A 17,613-nucleotide genomic window follows, 5' to 3' on the forward strand; every position below is an offset into this window, starting at 1 on the left:
GTAAGATTGCATATTTCAACCCTGAAGTCTTGCCCTAGTCCAACTTACAACCCTTACTCCAATGCCATCTAAGTTACAACCCCCAACTCTCAAAACCGTCTAGGATTCAACTCTTCCCTCCCTGTTTGACCGGTTATGAATCGTTGACTGGGTGAACAGTAAATTTTAAAATAAAATAAAAATATTTTGATTTTTTTTCACTAAGTGAACATTAATTCAGAAAAAGAGTTACAAAAGATAAAAATTCAAAAAATACGATGTTTGAGTGTGTAATGTGCGTGCCAATTTTCAGCTTGTTTGGACATCTGAGTAGCTCTCGGCAAAAAAGACAAATGTGTGTTCTGTGAAACAGTTAACTGTTTGTGCACTCTTCGGACCGATTTTATTTTTTTCAATGTTTTTTATTTTTTTCTGCATTTGCTGCCCCCGGTTAACTGGGTCGAAACTGGTCAACATGGAAAGAAGGGTCGAATGCTAACCGGTTTTGAGAGTTGGTGGTTGTAACTTAAACAGTATCGGAGCTCGGGATTGGAAATTAGACAGGGTAAGAGTTCGGGGTTGTGATGTTGGTGTTGCATGCTCTTGCGGTAGACATGCATGCTCACATTTTCAAATGGGTTTTTAATTAAAACTAACACACCGAGTAGGAGTACAATGTCTCAGACGCACTAATCGCCAACGTACTAAGCAGTAGCACTATTCAAGTCTCCATTGTCAAGATTTGAAATAAAATATATCCACCATCATGATGCTGCACATGCCGGATCTCGATTATAAAAATCTATCTATAGTAAGAAATCATATTCTGTCACGTATCTTCGAAAAAGAAGAAAACATTACATACGGCCTACGGCCACTCGATGCTTCACTGACGCGTGGACCTGCCGCCCACACGTGAGTGAGGCGTCCATCACCAAGACATTGGTGAGTCCTCTCGCGCGCCACCTCTTCTGTCTGTGGTGGCAAACTATCAGTAATTCCGTGTGATTTCCTCCCCCAAACACCTCCTCACACCCCGGCCTCCACTCCTCCCTCCCTCGACGGCGGCGAGCGACGACCCACCGGACCTCCGCGGTTCAGATCCCGGTCTCCTCTCGCCGGTAAGGATCGTTCTACACAAACATCCATCCCATTTCCCGCAATCAAAAGCCAAAATCGGAAGCATCCCGTCTCCGAGCTCGGCTCGGCGCCAGCTGACCCTCTCCGTGCCTGACGCGTCCGTCTGCCTCCACCAGGCCCTCCTTTTCCGTGATTTGTCGGCGCGGCCTCCGTGATCGATGGCGGTTGCGTCCGCCAGCGGCGGCGCGATGTTCCCTCCGCCCACAAACTCGCCGCCACAAAGCTCTGGGAGGACCCGTCCTTCTTCCGGTGGAGGAAGCGGGACGCGCACGTGCCGCTCCGCTCGTAGGACACGCTCGAAGGTGAGACGAATCTCATCGCGACCAGATCTTCCTCTCCATTATGAATCCATTGATTGCATTGCTGCAACTAGCATAAACAGCCTGAATGCCAATTCTAGCGCAGTGTAGACAGTATGCATTGGCACTCAGAAAAATATCCTTATGCGTACAACTTGTGTCATGCAATAATGAATCCTATTACATATGTTACACTGACATATTTAAGTATATTTATTTACACTGAACAAACACAATAATTTTGTGAACAAATGATACTTCATAGAACTTGCCAAATTGCATGCACTACATATGGCAGGGGGCCTTTTATTTTTGCACTAGTAGTCTGCATCCCACACAGAGAAAGCACTAGAGGACCTCATCCAGTTGGCAGTAATTTCAGGGTAGTGCCGGTTGATCACATCTCGTAGGCCTTCAGTTGTTTTGACCCACTGCATCCCCTTCTTGGTGTATGTTTTCTCATTGAAATTGCTTGTAATAAATCGATCTGCTTCGAGCCTCCTGTTTACAGAAATGTGTTAAATTAATATTCATATCTTAACTGAGTAGTCATCATCTCAAATTAGTACTTCCACATTTGACTACTTCTTTTTTCTGGTAACATTCTGGATCTACCAGTAAAGTACCCATAATGGTCACATCGTTTGTTTTCTTGCCTTTTTGAACTTCGGTTTGGGTAAATTTTGAATAAGTGAAAATTAGCTTAAGCCACATTCTCAGTTGTTTCCTAATACATTTAACAAGGGCTTAAATCAAATTTGGTACTTTATCTAGCATTCAATATTAGTTAAAACTAAATATCACCTTGATGCCATTAAAATGAAAATGTTGAATGCTGTTTCGCTTATGGCAAATCCCTTGATTTTTTTCTCTGCCATAAGACCAACAAGAAGATCCAATTTCTCTACATCATCTCCATATATTGCTCTTATGGCTTCAATTGCATCCTTGTCACTTGTCAGATCCTCCCAACTTTTTATTGGAATCAGAAATAGTCTCCTCCTGAACTCATTGTACCTCGGTACACTTCTCTCCCTGTCTCGGTATACTTTATTTTGGAGGAAAATAAAATGACATTAATCTCAGTGTAATCATTATCAAAGGCATTAGACACAGTAATCCTCTTTATTTAACTTGAAGAGTACAGCTTTTGCTTAACATTGTTGTCTATACTATTATGCAGCAATGTCGTTGTTTTTTAAATAAATGGTAGTTGTGATTGACTAGAGAGTGGTGCTAAGGTTACAAGATACAAACATGATATATGTCTTGGTTAGAGAATCATGTATTTTCAATCTGATTAGTACAATAATAGTTTGGGAATTCTTGAAAATTGAAAACTATGTTGTGATAAATTTCAACATAGTAGTTTAAGGATACAAAATACTTGTTCTAGTACTTAATTTGTTGCCAGTATGAGTTATTTTAAATATTTTTATGCATTGGATTATTCTTGGTGGACCCTTGTACCAATTTGACATGGTGCAAAATCATGATCCTCTACTGATAGTGGTATAAATTGGGTCCAAATTTCGTACCTTCTAGGGCAGCAAGGTCGATTCTGTCAGATCGATTGGTACCATCCAAATTTTGTGGTATAAGGTCCCTGAAGAAACTTGGGTAGTTCCATAGTTCAAGTGCACCACAAGCTTGATATCCCATTGATAATGTTTGTTTTTCAAACCCTATTTTTGAAAGCTGATCTTCCCCCTTGAGACCAACCAACTCTCCAATATCGATACTACATTTTGACACAAGAAAGAAATGGTGTCAGTGTTTCTGTTAGTTATACTAAAAATGTGCTAACCGAGCAGAAAACTTATTGTGACCAAGATTATACATTCTACTTTTTATTGTATAGTTAAGAAGCTAAAAAACACAATAAATCTAGCTGTTTGTGTCGAGTTCAGTGTCTAATGTCAGGTTCAGTAATCCATGATGTAAGAGTCGATATCTAATAGAAGAATGTCTTAACTTTTTTTCCTCATTTCTTTATAATATGTATCACTCTTTTTCTGTCTGATCTAATGAAAGTTGTTAGTTTGCATTCCATCTTCTACATAAAAAATGAGAGGAATGGATGCCAAACATAAATTGTGTACTCACTCTTCCAGGTATGGTGGGGAATTATTTGCAGCGGGTTGCCCGGTTGGATCCCTGAGCTTGAGAGTGGTTGGTATTAAGGAATGCATTCTGTAAACACTGGTAAACTCTTCAGTCAAAGAATAAGGTACGCCATGGTTGATCGGCTTCTTCAATCCCACAAGCCCACCTAATGCCGTTCCTCCTATGTGACCAAATGTATCTTTAAATTTCTTACCCAATAATCCATACCTTCACAAAAGAATCAGAATATCAGGTAAATTGTACACATTCTCACTAATTTAGTTAATTTGAATTTGCAGATGTAAATAAAATTTAAGTAATACCATCATCAACATTTAATTTTTTTCTTTCGGCAAATATGATAAAATGAGATAAATATATCCTCACCAATTTGCGCGCATTGCAGCTCTCATGGTTTTAGTCTTGAGAAGCTCGACAGTCCAATCAATAGTGTGAATCTTTGCAATGACAGCAGAAGTGACCAATTTGGCATACCGATATAATTCTTCATCTGATAGGTTGGGATGATCTTCCTGAGATTAAAACAAAATTTGTAATTTTTTCTTCATATTTTTAGCATAAATAAAACAAATTAATGTCTTGGTAAATAACAGCCTTATCGGTACAGTGGTAAGAAGTCAAGAACATCAAATTCTTCCTAAAATCTAAACAAATAGATCATAGTAATGCTTCACTTACCTTTATTGCATCACAAACTGCATTGTGTTCCTTAACAAAAAGAGCTTGTAAGATCGAAACCCCAACCCAACCATTGCGAACGTCGCCCGATAATGGCACACCATTCTCCTCATGCAAAAGAAGACCGTCATCTCCGATCACTAGTTTTCCATCAACATAAGTCCTGGTCTTTTCTACCTGTTTCTCATTATTACCATATACTGCACTCCCATCCCTTGGTACATACAAACATAGAAATTGCAAAAAATTACGACATTTCATGCACAAATGTGCATTGATTTATATGTATTCATCGATCGTCTCTATTTTTTAAGTTCATTCTTTGTGCTTAAGAGAAATTTCTGATAAAGATCTTAACGTGAGAAAATCTTAAGCATTACTCACCACCAAGCTGTGCGGACATTATTGTAACCAGTCTTTATTCCATCAGAATTTGTAGGATGTTCTTTTGTGGCGTAGAACTTGAACGATTTGAGGGGGCACTCATTGGCCACTTCTTTTGGAGCAGTGATTTCAATCTGGAAGAAACCAAGAAAATTGAATTATATATCAACTAACAATTAGAGGTGGTAGAACCTGACCCAACCCGAGAAACCTGCTCGACTCGAATCCGACCTGACATTTTCCAAAAAGTCAAACTGACCTGACCTGAACCAACTCGACCAGATCCAAAACTGGCCCAATCCAAGATCAAATAGCATCCAATCCAACTCAAATCAACATACGATCAAAAAAGGTTGATATTGAAATTGGTCTGACCTGACCCGTCCATCACCCAACCCGACCCAACTCGACCCGAGATATTCTAGAAGGCCAACCTAACCCAAGAAGTCTAACCCGAACCCGAACCGGACCCGCTCGCCCAATTTACCACATGTAACTACAATATATATTTCAAATTCTCAATGGAAGATGAATTTCTATTTTTAAGACTTCAACAAATTAAGGCTATCAAATTAAGGAATTAAATCAAGCATGCACCTGTTTGGTATCCTCCATATGATCCATCCAGTCATGAACCATGAACTGTATCCATGCAGCTGCTAGTATATTGAACTGCTTCCCTGTGTCCTTGTATTCTCGCCTGGCTAACAGCTTTGTCGCCACAACAAATGGATCTGGGCTCATCAACTGCATCGATAAATAACAGTTAATTATTTTATGCATAACCTGATGATTCAAAAGTATACCTCGAATTTCCATCTATTAACAATATGATATAATTAAAAGAAAATGGTTATAATTAAAAGAAAATTGTTCTGTTTTTAAATTAACAAGCAAACATTAGCTCTTATTTTTAATATTGACAAAACTCGCGTCTATTTTTTTAAAGTTTCAACGTTAATTCATTCATTTACTTATTTGAAGCTTGCAGAACGAACTACAAACAAAAAGTTTCATCAAAAAGACTTTTATTAGTCTTGAAGTCAAAGTGTCAAACTAAATATTAAATCAGAAATAAAAATAAAACACTTTTTTGATGACCTTTACTCCTTTAATTGGCTTCTTAGACTTTAATTTCAGGTTTATTCTTCATTAACTAAATTCAATATGTATGGTTTCTAATTTTCTAGTGAACAAAATAATAGGGATGCAAATTGAAATCAGCAGATAAGAAGAGACATCTAAAGCATGCATATATATACAACAAGAATTACCAAAATAAAAGGGAAATAAGTGCTTAACTAATTTAATTATGTTATTAACTTGTATTGTTAGAACTTAATTAGAAATTTGGAATTTTGTAAGAAAATTACTAGGTTTTTTGTAAATAGTGTATAATTAAGTACCTCATCCTGTTGATCAACTGGTTTCATGTTTCTCCCAAAAAAGGTGTATTGGCTACCAGCCTCAGCATTATGGGGGTCGTTGTACTTGCCATCTCCGGTGCGGTACGGGAACTCCTTGGGGTCAAACAGAGTACCATGAGAACTCCCAACAGCTAGCAGGTTGTATTTCTCGAGGAGGGTCCGGCGGGTGTTTAGGTAGAGTAAACCGATCAGAACAGGCATCTTGTGCCACAAGTTTCTCTTGTCAAATGCATGAATGAACTACATGAAATTAAGAAATATTAATACATTGGAGATTTAATTAGGAATGCATATGTAAATTAAATACTTCAAATAATGAGGAATATCAATTGAATAGTTAATAAGGTGGTACACAAGCATGATAAAGCTTAAGTATATATGCGTGCTTCTAATGGCCATATTTATGAACATGATTTGTTAGTTACCACCATATGCATGGAAAAATAATACATATTGGCATGCATACTAATTTGAAAATATACTTCATTATAACAGATTTCCCTAATTAAATGGTGCATTGAACTTAATTTGGCGCAATTTTTGAGATATTAAAATGAATATATATATATATATATATATATATATATATATATTATTTATTTATTTAAATGAATAGATACTAATTTAAAACAGATCAAACAATTAAAATCCGGCATCAATAGCTCAAAATATAATTCAACTATTAGTTGCGTTAGAATTGATACACCCACATACACACACGCGCGCATGCGCATGCTATATATATAAGATCAAATAAAGACATGTTTACAAAATATTTATGATAAATTAATTATGTGCTCATCTATATATGTATGCATCCTCTCTAATTAACACCCTTATCTTGCCATAAAATAAAACACTGACCACGTCAATAACATGCATACTGATTAATTTTCATACATAACATAATATTTATGATCGTACATTAATATATAACCACTACCTGATATTCTGAAGGAATATGTATGTATGTATGTAACTGTATGCAATATGTACATCAAATAAATACTTGATATATAAATTACTCTTAAACATTAATTAATTAAAACATACTAGAAAGCCAATCTTGTCACCCAAAGACATCTTAGAGAAAACATCACGGAGGTCCGGATGAACACGAGGCTTGAAGAGACCTGAACCCATGGCTACATGCAAACAAATTAAATGAATGTATGATCTTGAATATGAGGACTTACGAAGAAGTAATAATAATATATTCTGTGGAAGTTACAACAATCAGTAAGGTGTAGTACTATATTTATAATAGAAAAGGCATGCAGATCAACCCATTCTCAGTATGTTCTGATATTCAGGCCATGTTTAGTTCGCAAAGTTTTTCCATCACTACAGTGACTTCGAATGTTTGGACACTAATTAGGAGTATTAAATGTGGATTATCGACAAAACCCATTCCATAACCCCCGGGTTCTTTTGCGAGACCTTTCTAATGAGCCTAATTAGGCCTTCATTAGACAATGTGGTGCTACAGTAAACAGTCTCTAATGACGAATAAATCAGGCTTGATAGAAAGGTCTCGCGATTTGCAGTCCATCCGTGTAATTTGTTTTACAATTAGATCATGTTTAGTCCTCCTAAATAGCATCCGAAAAGTGCTACAGTGAACTTTGCAAACAAAGTTTGCAATCTAAACACAGCCTCAAAGACACGTGCATGATTGATTTGCTGCGTACTATATAGGCGTTTAAATAAAAAAATAAGATATGATGTGTAAGTGTAGCTGCTAAGAACCGATAATTTTACGGGAGCTGATACAGTGATACCGTTGTACTCCCTCCGCCCTAAATGATGATCGTAGTTGGTTTCCGTGCCACAAGTTTGACCGACATTTGTATCTCCGAATAAATTTATTAAAAAACTAGATTCAAATATCTATCTAATGATGTTAATTTTGTACTATAAATTTATTAAAAAACTAGAGTCAAAGTTGTTTATCGGGAAGCGAAAACGACAGTTATTTAGGGACGGACAGAGTAGTTCCCATTGTTGATACAGATGATTTGACCGGGCAAACTCGTTCTACATTCCTGACTTGTACATGTAAATTTGTTTATTATGCAGCGAAAATTGTTTATTATGCATGTAAAACCAATTTGTCAAGCTTAATTAAGAACATTAAACAACTTGCATACTAATCATTTTTGCCTGCATAAAAAGACATCTAGTAACATGCATTTTACAACTAATACAGTGCATGCTAAATAAATTTGGGTGCATAATAAATATTTTGACCAAGTAAAAAAAACGTCGGTAGGTACTGCTTTCCTGATTATTTTGACCAAGTAAATATTTTGAGCCCAAAACCAATGGTGAAAGTGAAACCACGTGAGAGCAACGTTGCAACCTGCTGTTTAATTATGTCGATCTCTGGGTTTGCTCTTTCTCTTGGTCCCGACGCAAAAAAAAAAAGATGTTATCCTAAAAGGAATCTAAGGCACAAATGACAACAAAGGGCCACTTGGTTTGGCGGGCTGGACGCACCCACCCTATATTAGCTTATCCTTGTGGGGATGTTCGCATCCTACACAAGTTCTTGTAAATATTTTCTGCCTTCTATAAAAGTAAGGTATGCCATTGGCATACTCTCGAAAAAAATCACTTGTTTCTCTCAAAAAGAAAATCACATCGCTCCTCCGTCCTTCATCCTATCCTTATCCTCAACTTTCTCTCTCTCTTTCTCAAACTATTTGTCTCTCCTCTCCTTCTCTCTCTCCATGAGCCAGGCCTGGCACGGCAGCGGGCCGTGCCCGACCCCAGCCGGCCTGGCGGAGGGGGGAGACGGGCCGACCTCGAGCTCGGCGAGCACCTCCAGTCCCTGGGCAAGCTCATCCGGAGCATGGAGGATGCCATGACCACCTTCCTCTCCCTTGCGCGCAGAGCAGCGGTGGAACCAAACACCCCCATGAATGTGTCTGACCCCTAGGCCCTGCCTCGTTTGGGTCACAGCCACACAGGGGGATAGCTAGATAGCCCCATCAGGAGTATAGTCCGGCGTCATCGATATGTGGTTGCCATGCATGCCAAGAGGCAATCCACACTGGCCTTTGGGAGCCCAAGGAAGAACTGCGGGTAGGTTTGGTTTGCTGTCGCTGCCCTGCCAAAGACATAGGCCGGCCAAATCTTGGCGATCGATTTGGCTGCCCAGGAATCGGCCGGCGCAGACCTCAAAAATGAAGGATGGGCAGGCCGGCCAAAGCATGCCAAAATTTGACGGGTATGCAAACACGAACCTTGTGTCTGGTCAATGGCCAAATTTTGGTATGGCTGTCGCAGACACTCATCCAAACACGCACTACATAACAGTTCGTCGATCAAAAAGACGAGAAAGTCACTGGAGAATGAAATAGCACATAATGGAATCGATTGCAAAAATCACAAGAAGAATTGCTTGGCGCATCTGTCCCGCAGCACAGCAGCAGTTTCTATGGTGGCCCGGCTGCCTGTTGTTGTCCATGCTTCTCCTCGTCCGCTCTACGGGCACGTTTGGTTCTATGCCACGATTGGCCAGGCAAGGAAACAAGAATTCAAGAGACGATGTGAACAGCGAGGCTACTGCTTACCTTTGGTAGAAGGAAAACCTGGAGATGTGCTGAGCTCTCAGAAATCCCCGCACGGCTGAAGAAAAGAGGCTTGCTCAACCCATGCTGGGTGCACGCCGCTATATATCAATCGATTGAAGGTTGGCTGAACGTACTGTTGGAGCTAATCTTATTGGAATAGAATTTGCATGTGATACATGCTAAAAAGATGATGTCAAATTGGTTTTGTCAATACCAAGTGCATGCATGTGTGCAAGGAGCATTTTCTACTGCTGAAATTGGCTGGACGTACGACTTCAATATTAATATTGATGAAGAAGAAAAACATGCAAAGACTTATTGATGTCCTCCTGTCAAGTTGACATTCCCAAGAAAGATCATATATATGTATGCGTACAGACGTCTTCAGTTTCCAGGAAATAAATCTGCTGTCCTATCTCGCAAATGATGTTAGGAAATGCCAACGTGCTGCATCGTTGAGCCATTCGAACCATAGCCGCCACGCACGTGTTTTTGGTCCCATAGAGCATCCAGGAAGGTACCATGTGGCCGGGTAGTTGGGCATCGTGGAGTAGACCTTCTATCCATTGGAACCGGAAGATTATTCTTCTTCTCCTTCTTCTTCTTCTTCGGTCGTGAGCGCGCACCCGACCCGGTCTCCCTCTGACCTGACCCGGACGCACGCTCCGCAAGTTGCGAGCTCTCGGCCACCAAGAAAGTGGCCGGAGGAAAATTTCCGTGGCACATGCCCGGCGGCCAATGGGAGGAGCCAACGCGCGCCCGGAAGCCCGGTGGTTGCGCCGTTCCTGTCACGGATGGAATAGAGGGTGACGTCCCCCGTTCGAGCTGGCCATATGCAGCGGGCGAGCATTTTCTCAACTCGGAAGCCCAAGGGTGCACTGCCCCTGCGTCTGCGTCATGGGAGGGAACGAACTCCGATATCCGTCGGTTTGGTTGTCGTTTCGTTGACCTTTTGGGCTTCGCCTCCCTCCTCCACTTCTTCCCCTGTAGTACTACTACTTGTATTTCTGGACGCTCTGGACGTCAGAGTGCGAGGGAGTGTTAAATATTCTTGAATTGTTTATCACCGACAACCTCAGCTGGTTAAAAACTTAAAATACAAAGTTTGGAAACTAATATTCTTGCTTTATTTTTTAAGATAGATTCGTATGCTTGCTTGCTTAGGCTGGCGAAAGCTTGAGAAAAGTATGCGAGTCGAGCAACTTGCAACAGATTAATTAGAAGGAGATTTCCATTCCAGCATACAGGAGTATATGCATGTCACACCAAATATAGATTCCGCCGGATGGATCGGATCGGTCGATCGACGTGGATCATGTCATGGCTGCAGTCCGCGAGAGCGCGAGGCTCTAGCAGTGGCTATCATGCATTAGTCCGGCCGGCAGTCCCGGCCGTGCCCGAACAAAAGACATACCTACCTACCATGTATGTACCGCAGCTACGTTTCGAAGAGTACAAAGATGGAAAACGTTTGTAATCATCCGGCTGATTTCAGCCCACCTCCCCTAGCCGCCACGTGCCTGTGAACCTGGCTCATTCCACGTTCGTTCCTTCCGTGATAAACGTTCCCACGGCTGTTACTTTGGTGTGTCCACGTAGGACTGGGGCCGCTGTTGTTGTTGTTTACCCCGCGCACATGCATGCGCTATGTAGCTCACGCCTACACGCTACTGCTGCTGCTGCCCCTCTCTCTCTCTCTCTCTCTCTCTCATCTGCCTTTCACGTGCTTTATTTCTCTTAACTAAGTTTTTTTAGGGATTCTCTTTAGTGAGTTGACTGCATAGCTCGGCATGCTGCATGCATTAACCATCCCGAGCAAGTTAGCTTTACACGGATTTGGGACAGACCATTTCTTTTGCCTAGCGCCAGTTGGGCATCGCTGCTGCATACGAAACACTCTCGCCAGCAATGCATGCTTTGAGTCGCCTCCTTAACGTTGCCGCCGCCGCCGCCGCCGATGTGAAGCATGTTATCGCAGCATCATCAGCAGACAAACGGCTGTTGTAGCATCATCGAAGCAGACGTGCGAACATCGATCGTAGCACTGCCATGGCAAGGAAGCACGCCTTTGCAGCATCGTGGAAGTAGCCGGGCCTCCGTCGCACAGCATCATCGCGGTCATCGAAGCACATCATCGCAGCAGCATCGCAATCGTTCGAAGCTTACCGCGGCGGCGGCGGCCAAAGCATCTGCAGTCACCCTCAAAGCATGTCGTTGCAACATCATCGAAGCAGTCAGGCTGTCGTTGTAGCATCACCGCGACCGTCAACGCATGTCATCGAAGCAAACCATGGCCATTTGAAGAACATTGTCATGACATTGCCGCGCCCGTTAAAGCATGTTGTCGCAACATCATTGCCACGACTGTCAAAGCACGTTGCCGCGGCATCATCGAAGCAGTAGTGCGGCCATCGCAACATCCACCATGGCCATCGACGCACGCCGTCGCAGCATCAGGGGAGCAGCCGACCTATGCTCGTAGCATCACCACGGCCGTCGAAGCACACAATGGCCACTCGTGGATGTTGGGAGCGCCGACAAAGGGCTTCGTGTTGCGAAGGAGAGACGCAATACCGACCACAACCGTCTTTGGCCGTGCTTGCTAAGAGGCGGTCACGGGATTCTACAAAAAGGCTGCAAAGGTCTTCGCCACATAAGTCATGTTGCAATGGGTCTTCGCAACACGTGTGATGTTGCAAGGTGTGGTGCAACATATGTCGTGCTGCAAAGGGAGCTGTAACGCTGGTCGCTCGATCATGCCGACCCAACGACTCGTGCAAAAGATCAGCCGACCGACGCGCATGCTTTTCTTCTCCGTGGACCGCAGCTCACGCGTAGTGATGCCACAATAATAGTATATAACCTAGCTCTCTTTTTTGACATTTACCAAAACCTAGCTTTTTGTTACATGGGTTTGCTGCAGCAATGTAAAAGGTAGCTCTAAAAAAAGTAGCTAGCTAGGTGCAGCGTATACTTGTCCTGCCTAGACCAATGCCCACGTGATGTGTGAAGTGTCAACACAGTTTTCTCGGCCGGGACTACGGCCCGTTAGGTGTGAACACATGGCCTAATGACTCACCCGAACAAACTGGTCGACAAATCCCACATCTGAAAAGCGTCTAATCTAAGAGCATCTCCAGCCGCGCCCCCAGCAAGGCCCCCCAGGCAACTTTTCGGCCGTCGGCGTTAAAAAATCGGCCCATTCGCGTCCCTAGAGGCCCATTTTTCGCCGGCTCGGGCTGGAATTGGCGCCGGCGGACCCAACCCGAACCCGGCGTGCTGGCGGGCGCTCGGGGGCACCGGGCGAATCGTTTTGGCGCGAAAGAGCCGCAGGCCAGCCACGTCAGCGACACCGCCTCGTCTTCTCCCAACGTCTCGGTTTCCCGCGGGGAATCAATGGCAAGGCTGCCGCCGGTCAGCTTTGCCATTGATTCCTCACGGGCGACGCGTCACGGGACGGCGCGCTGACGCCTCCCCTCCCCCGGACGCGTACACACGGGTGCGGCGCGGCTATATATGGTCTCGCTCGCCTCTGATGAGCGCTACCTCTCCCGAGCGCCGCCGCCGAGCCCTCCCCCAGCCCTCCCTCTCCCGTGAGCCGCCGCCCAGCCTCTCCATCTCCCTCCCCTTTCCTGATGGCCGATTGTTTCCCCGGAGACGAGGCGGCGGCCAACGGCTTCGGCCGCCACACGCTCCGCGAATAGGAGTCGTGGCTCATGTTCCACGCGAACATCCCGGCGCCGTCGGACATGCGCGCTGGGCCGGCGGGCTGGAGGCTCAGCAATGGGGGAGTGCCCATTCCCCCGTTGCCCGACGCCATGGCTAAACCCTCTTACTTCGCCGATGAGGTCGAGGTCGTGCGCGCCTCCCTCACCGACGCCCAGTTCTCCCTCCCCTAGTACGCCGCCGATAACCACGCGGCTTGGGCGGCGTACTTCAAGCGCCATCAGCAGCAGCGGCTGGCGTACACCAACGGCGCGGTCGTGGTCGGCGGCCTGAAGAACAGCGAGGGGCGCCACCTGTGGTGGGGCGCCCCCGGTCGCACACTTGAGGACGTGCTGATGTACCTCGAGGGCGGCAACAACCCGCTGTTGACGTACCCCCCGGCGAGGGCGGCCGCCCCGACGCACTGCTGACGCGACGGGTAATGGGCGCTAAGGAGGTTCGACTCCTCCTCTTCTTCCTCCTCGCGCTTTTCCTCCCACTCCTCCGGCACTCCGACGCTGCTCGGCGTCAAGGCCGAGCCAGCGGCGGAGACGCCGCTCGGCCGGCGCACTCGCAACGCCGACATCGTCATCAACGAGGGCGGCCAGCGCGCCTCCTCGTCGGCTCCTCCTCCACGCTTCGTCAAGCCAAAGACGGAGCCGGGGCTCGCGCCGGTGAAGACGGAGCCGAGGCTCCCCGCCGTGAAAACGGAGCCCGGCGAGGTAGAGCTCGACGACGACGCGGCCCTTGAATGAGCACGCCAGGACTCCCTGGAGATGGCGAGGGAGCGCCAGTGCGCCGCCCTGCGGCGCTTCGCGCAGCGCCGCCGAGGCCGTGACAAAGGGGGAGTCATCGTCATCGACCATAGCGACGACGACGACGCGCCGCCACCACCACCAGTCCGCCATGGCGACGCCGAGGAGGGTTCCAGCAGGGGCGCCCGCGTAAAGGAGGAGAAGGCCGACGATGGCGGCGACGACGGCGACTACTCGGCGTTCAGCCAGTTTTTTTTAGATTAGTTTATATATTCGCTATGTATGCCCAAGTTTGCCGAAATTTGTCGTGTTTAGCCGAACTTTGCCGAATTTTGCCTAAATTTGCTATATATTTTTATTTTTTGAACCCGTGGGGCGGCGGCTGGGGACTCGGTCCCAGGCCCATTTTTTGCGCCGGGTTACTTCCAAGCGGCGATTTTAGGCGCCCCTGGAGGCCAACGGCTGGAGATGCTCTAAGGGCTCACGAAGCGGTTTACTTTTTGCTGGCATCAACCGGATGATGCGTAGCAGCCGCCTACAAAGATAGCCCAGCTTCTTCCATAAAAAGACACGAGCACGATAAGCCTGCTAGCGAAGAACGATTCTTCATTCTTGATGCCTGCAGCTATATATGAAAACAACGTGTCACATATAAGTACCATTCGATCAATACACGATCTATATACGCGGACGTCTAATCCATTAACTAATTGATCTTGCCTCCCCAATTAGTGTGGTGGTTGCCCGTGATCGATCGAAAATGAGTTAACAATGATGATATCGTACAGGCAGGCAAGTGACCTCGCCGTCGGCGCCATTATTGGCACGGCACATGAGATGACGAACTTGCACCACGATTGCACTGCACTTGGTTTGCTTGTGACATTGGTACGCTAATCCGACTCCCAGCGATGAGCTTTCGGACCTCAGTGGCTACTGGCTGGCTGGCTGGCTGGCTGTCCGTGACGGCAACAGCGCACACAAGGGAACAGCGAGAAGGCAACTGCAGTTCGCAGCCCGACGTGTGTGCTTCCTCCGTCGCTGTCAGGGGAAGAAGATTCAAAGGCTTTCGATTAGATGGCTGGAAAAGCAACCGCAACAACTGATTGGTCGCTGTACGGCTACTAGCTACTTGCTGCTGTGCATTTTGCAACCACTTGTTGCTGCACCCTTTGGTTTCCACGTCCACCGTGAAAGAACACATTTTGTTTCTCTGCTTTTTCTCAAGGAAAAAGGACCATGGTAGGAACCGGATAAGCTTTGTCGTTGCTTTCATAAGATTAGATTTACAACTCGGAAGCTTGCTCCAGACGTATCTCTCTCACGGGTTGATTTCCTGTAACATCCCATATTTTCAATTTGGAATGTTATACATTAAATCATCATTGCATATCATATTTTATTGCATTTTGGTTTGATCCTAAAAATTCTACGCAACTCAAGGACCCACGGAGAGAGTTGAGGATTTCGTTATTTTCATATTTGAGTTTTCTCAATTTTTGCAAATAGGATCATTTGATTTTATTTATTTTATCTTCAATTATTTCTATTATGAAAATATGAGAGAGGGAATAAAATGACTTTCTCAAAATAAAAAAATATTGAGGATTTAATAAAAAAATTAAATCAGATTTTATTTCGGAGTTTTTGACTATTTTCTTTGAATTAGGAAAAATGCGCGTACTTTAAATTCGCATTTAGGCCCCAAATTAATGTTCATCTTGTCCGGCTCGATTTTAGAAGACGGAAGAAATTTATTTCGAGATTTTTGGAGTCTGTTTAGTTTTCTTTTAATCGTTTTTCTGCGCGTAATTTTTATTTTATTTTAAAAAAAAGTCAACCGACCTAGTCGGGCCGTACCCGACCCGGACACCGCCCGGGGCGCTTTATAAGCCGGACCCCCCTGCCCCCGAAGCCCACCGCCGCCGCAGCCCAGCCCGCGCCACCGCCAAACCCTAGCGCCGCCGTCGCCCTCGATCCGCGCCGCCGCCGCCGGAGCCACCCGCCCCGCCGGAGCCGACCGCCGCCACCGCCGTTGACCCGCCGAAGGTAGCCGTCGCCGCCTCGGTTCTCGCGAGAAAAACCGATTGGTTTTTTTACGAAAACCCTAGATCCGTTTTTTTAATAGATCCGTTTTTTAGTTTTTTTTCTGGTTTAGTTATTTAGCGAACGCTTTTTCGTTTGTTCGTTTTAACGAACGGTTTTCGTCTTTTTGTTGCAGACAGCGAACGTTCGTTCGTTAGCCTGTTCGTTCATTTTTCTTTTTCTCGGATTTTCCGTGATTATTTCTGATCGCGATTCTTGATTCGATTTTTGTTCTAGTATAACTTTTCGCTCGTTTATTGGAATCAGGCGATTCAAGCGCCTAAGTTTTGTCTCGAAACCCTCTTTCCGTTTAACCAACTCAAACAAGTTTTTGCTACTGTAAAATTTGACTTAGGTTGAGATTAGTAAACGAAGCTTGTTCTTTCGCCGTTTAACCTTCGTTGCTTCGTTTGATTTGATTCTTTTTGCAAACCGGAGTTCTTAAGTTGAACTTTCTGGTTAGATCTCTTATTTGAGTTTTACTTGTTCATGACAGATGTGAGAGTGATATTTAATAGTTTACTTAAGGTGGCAACTTAAACTCACATCTGGGTGGATTGAGGCACCTGGGGAACCCAGTGTTGCCTGTATTTTTGGAAATCCCGGGGTACCATGTGATTCTCCTATGGACCGCCACCCAGACTCAAAGGGATCATGAGATTATTCATGCTAGAAACTTCCGTGTGCAGTCACAAGCTACTATGGGCTCTAGCATAGTTGATTAAGTTGTGTGAACTCTTGAAGAGGTAGACTAGCAGATGTAGGGAAAAGTAGGTGTAACTGTCTACATGGAGTAGGGAGTTTATGCTTCTGAAAGACTGTGTCTCGGTCATCCGTTTCTCAAACACCATGTTGTGCAAGAAATCCAGCGGAGGAGATCGAATCTTGTGGGGAAAAATGCGCAAACCTCTGCAGAGTGTATAAACTAATCATGGTTAGCCGTGTCCCCGGTTATGGACGTTTTGAGTATCTAGTACCTCGATTATCATGTGAATCTCATCATGTTACTTTAAATTAATTTGTTGGGTTTAATGATGATGCTTAATTGGGATTGAGTTGGAGGAACCTTCTCAATGTTTAACAACCACCATGATAGTTAAATAAAATTTATTCCTTTGCAGTAGGGAAAAATTGGTTTTATGTAAAACTATAACCATAGAGCTTTCCACCAGCCATATATGCATGTAGTATAGCATTATTCTGTTCATTACTCTCTATGTGTTACATTGCCAGCATATTCCATGTGCTGGCCCGTTTTCGGGCTGCAACGTTCATGTTGTAGATTTTTCAGACGACGAGTAAGGTGCCTTAGGTCGTGGTCTTATACTCAGTGATGTCATTAGAGTTGATGGACTCGCTTATCTTCCAAGCCTTCCGCTGTTATCGTTATTAGATGGCCTTAAGCCATATTTATTGTAATAAGTTCTCTTTTGAGACATTTGATGTAATAAGTGTG

General features: G+C 44.5%; 1 protein-coding gene across 2 annotated transcripts; it reads right to left on the reverse strand.

The window, feature by feature from the left end:
- Positions 1–1,526: 1,526 nt before the first annotated feature.
- LOC123072528 (alpha-dioxygenase 1) lies at positions 1,527–9,842 on the reverse strand. 2 transcript variants are annotated; one of them, XM_044496108.1, is made up of 11 exons: positions 9,613–9,842; positions 7,088–7,179; positions 6,014–6,274; positions 5,205–5,354; positions 4,608–4,741; positions 4,224–4,437; positions 3,912–4,057; positions 3,525–3,752; positions 2,957–3,159; positions 2,223–2,466; positions 1,527–1,919 (listed from the first exon to the last, which is right to left on the reverse strand). In XM_044496108.1, the coding sequence occupies exons 2-11, from the start codon at positions 7,175–7,177 to the stop codon at positions 1,736–1,738; spliced, it is 1,854 nt and encodes a 617-aa protein (XP_044352043.1). In that variant the 5' UTR covers positions 7,178–7,179; positions 9,613–9,842; the 3' UTR covers positions 1,527–1,735. The 2 variants fall into 2 exon arrangements, with proteins under 2 accessions (XP_044352043.1, XP_044352044.1); XM_044496109.1 differs by lacking the exon at positions 2,223–2,466.
- Positions 9,843–17,613: the final 7,771 nt, after the last annotated feature.

Source organism: Triticum aestivum, chromosome 3B (assembly GCF_018294505.1).
Source record: "Triticum aestivum cultivar Chinese Spring chromosome 3B, IWGSC CS RefSeq v2.1, whole genome shotgun sequence".
NCBI lineage: Eukaryota > Viridiplantae > Streptophyta > Magnoliopsida > Poales > Poaceae > Triticum > Triticum aestivum.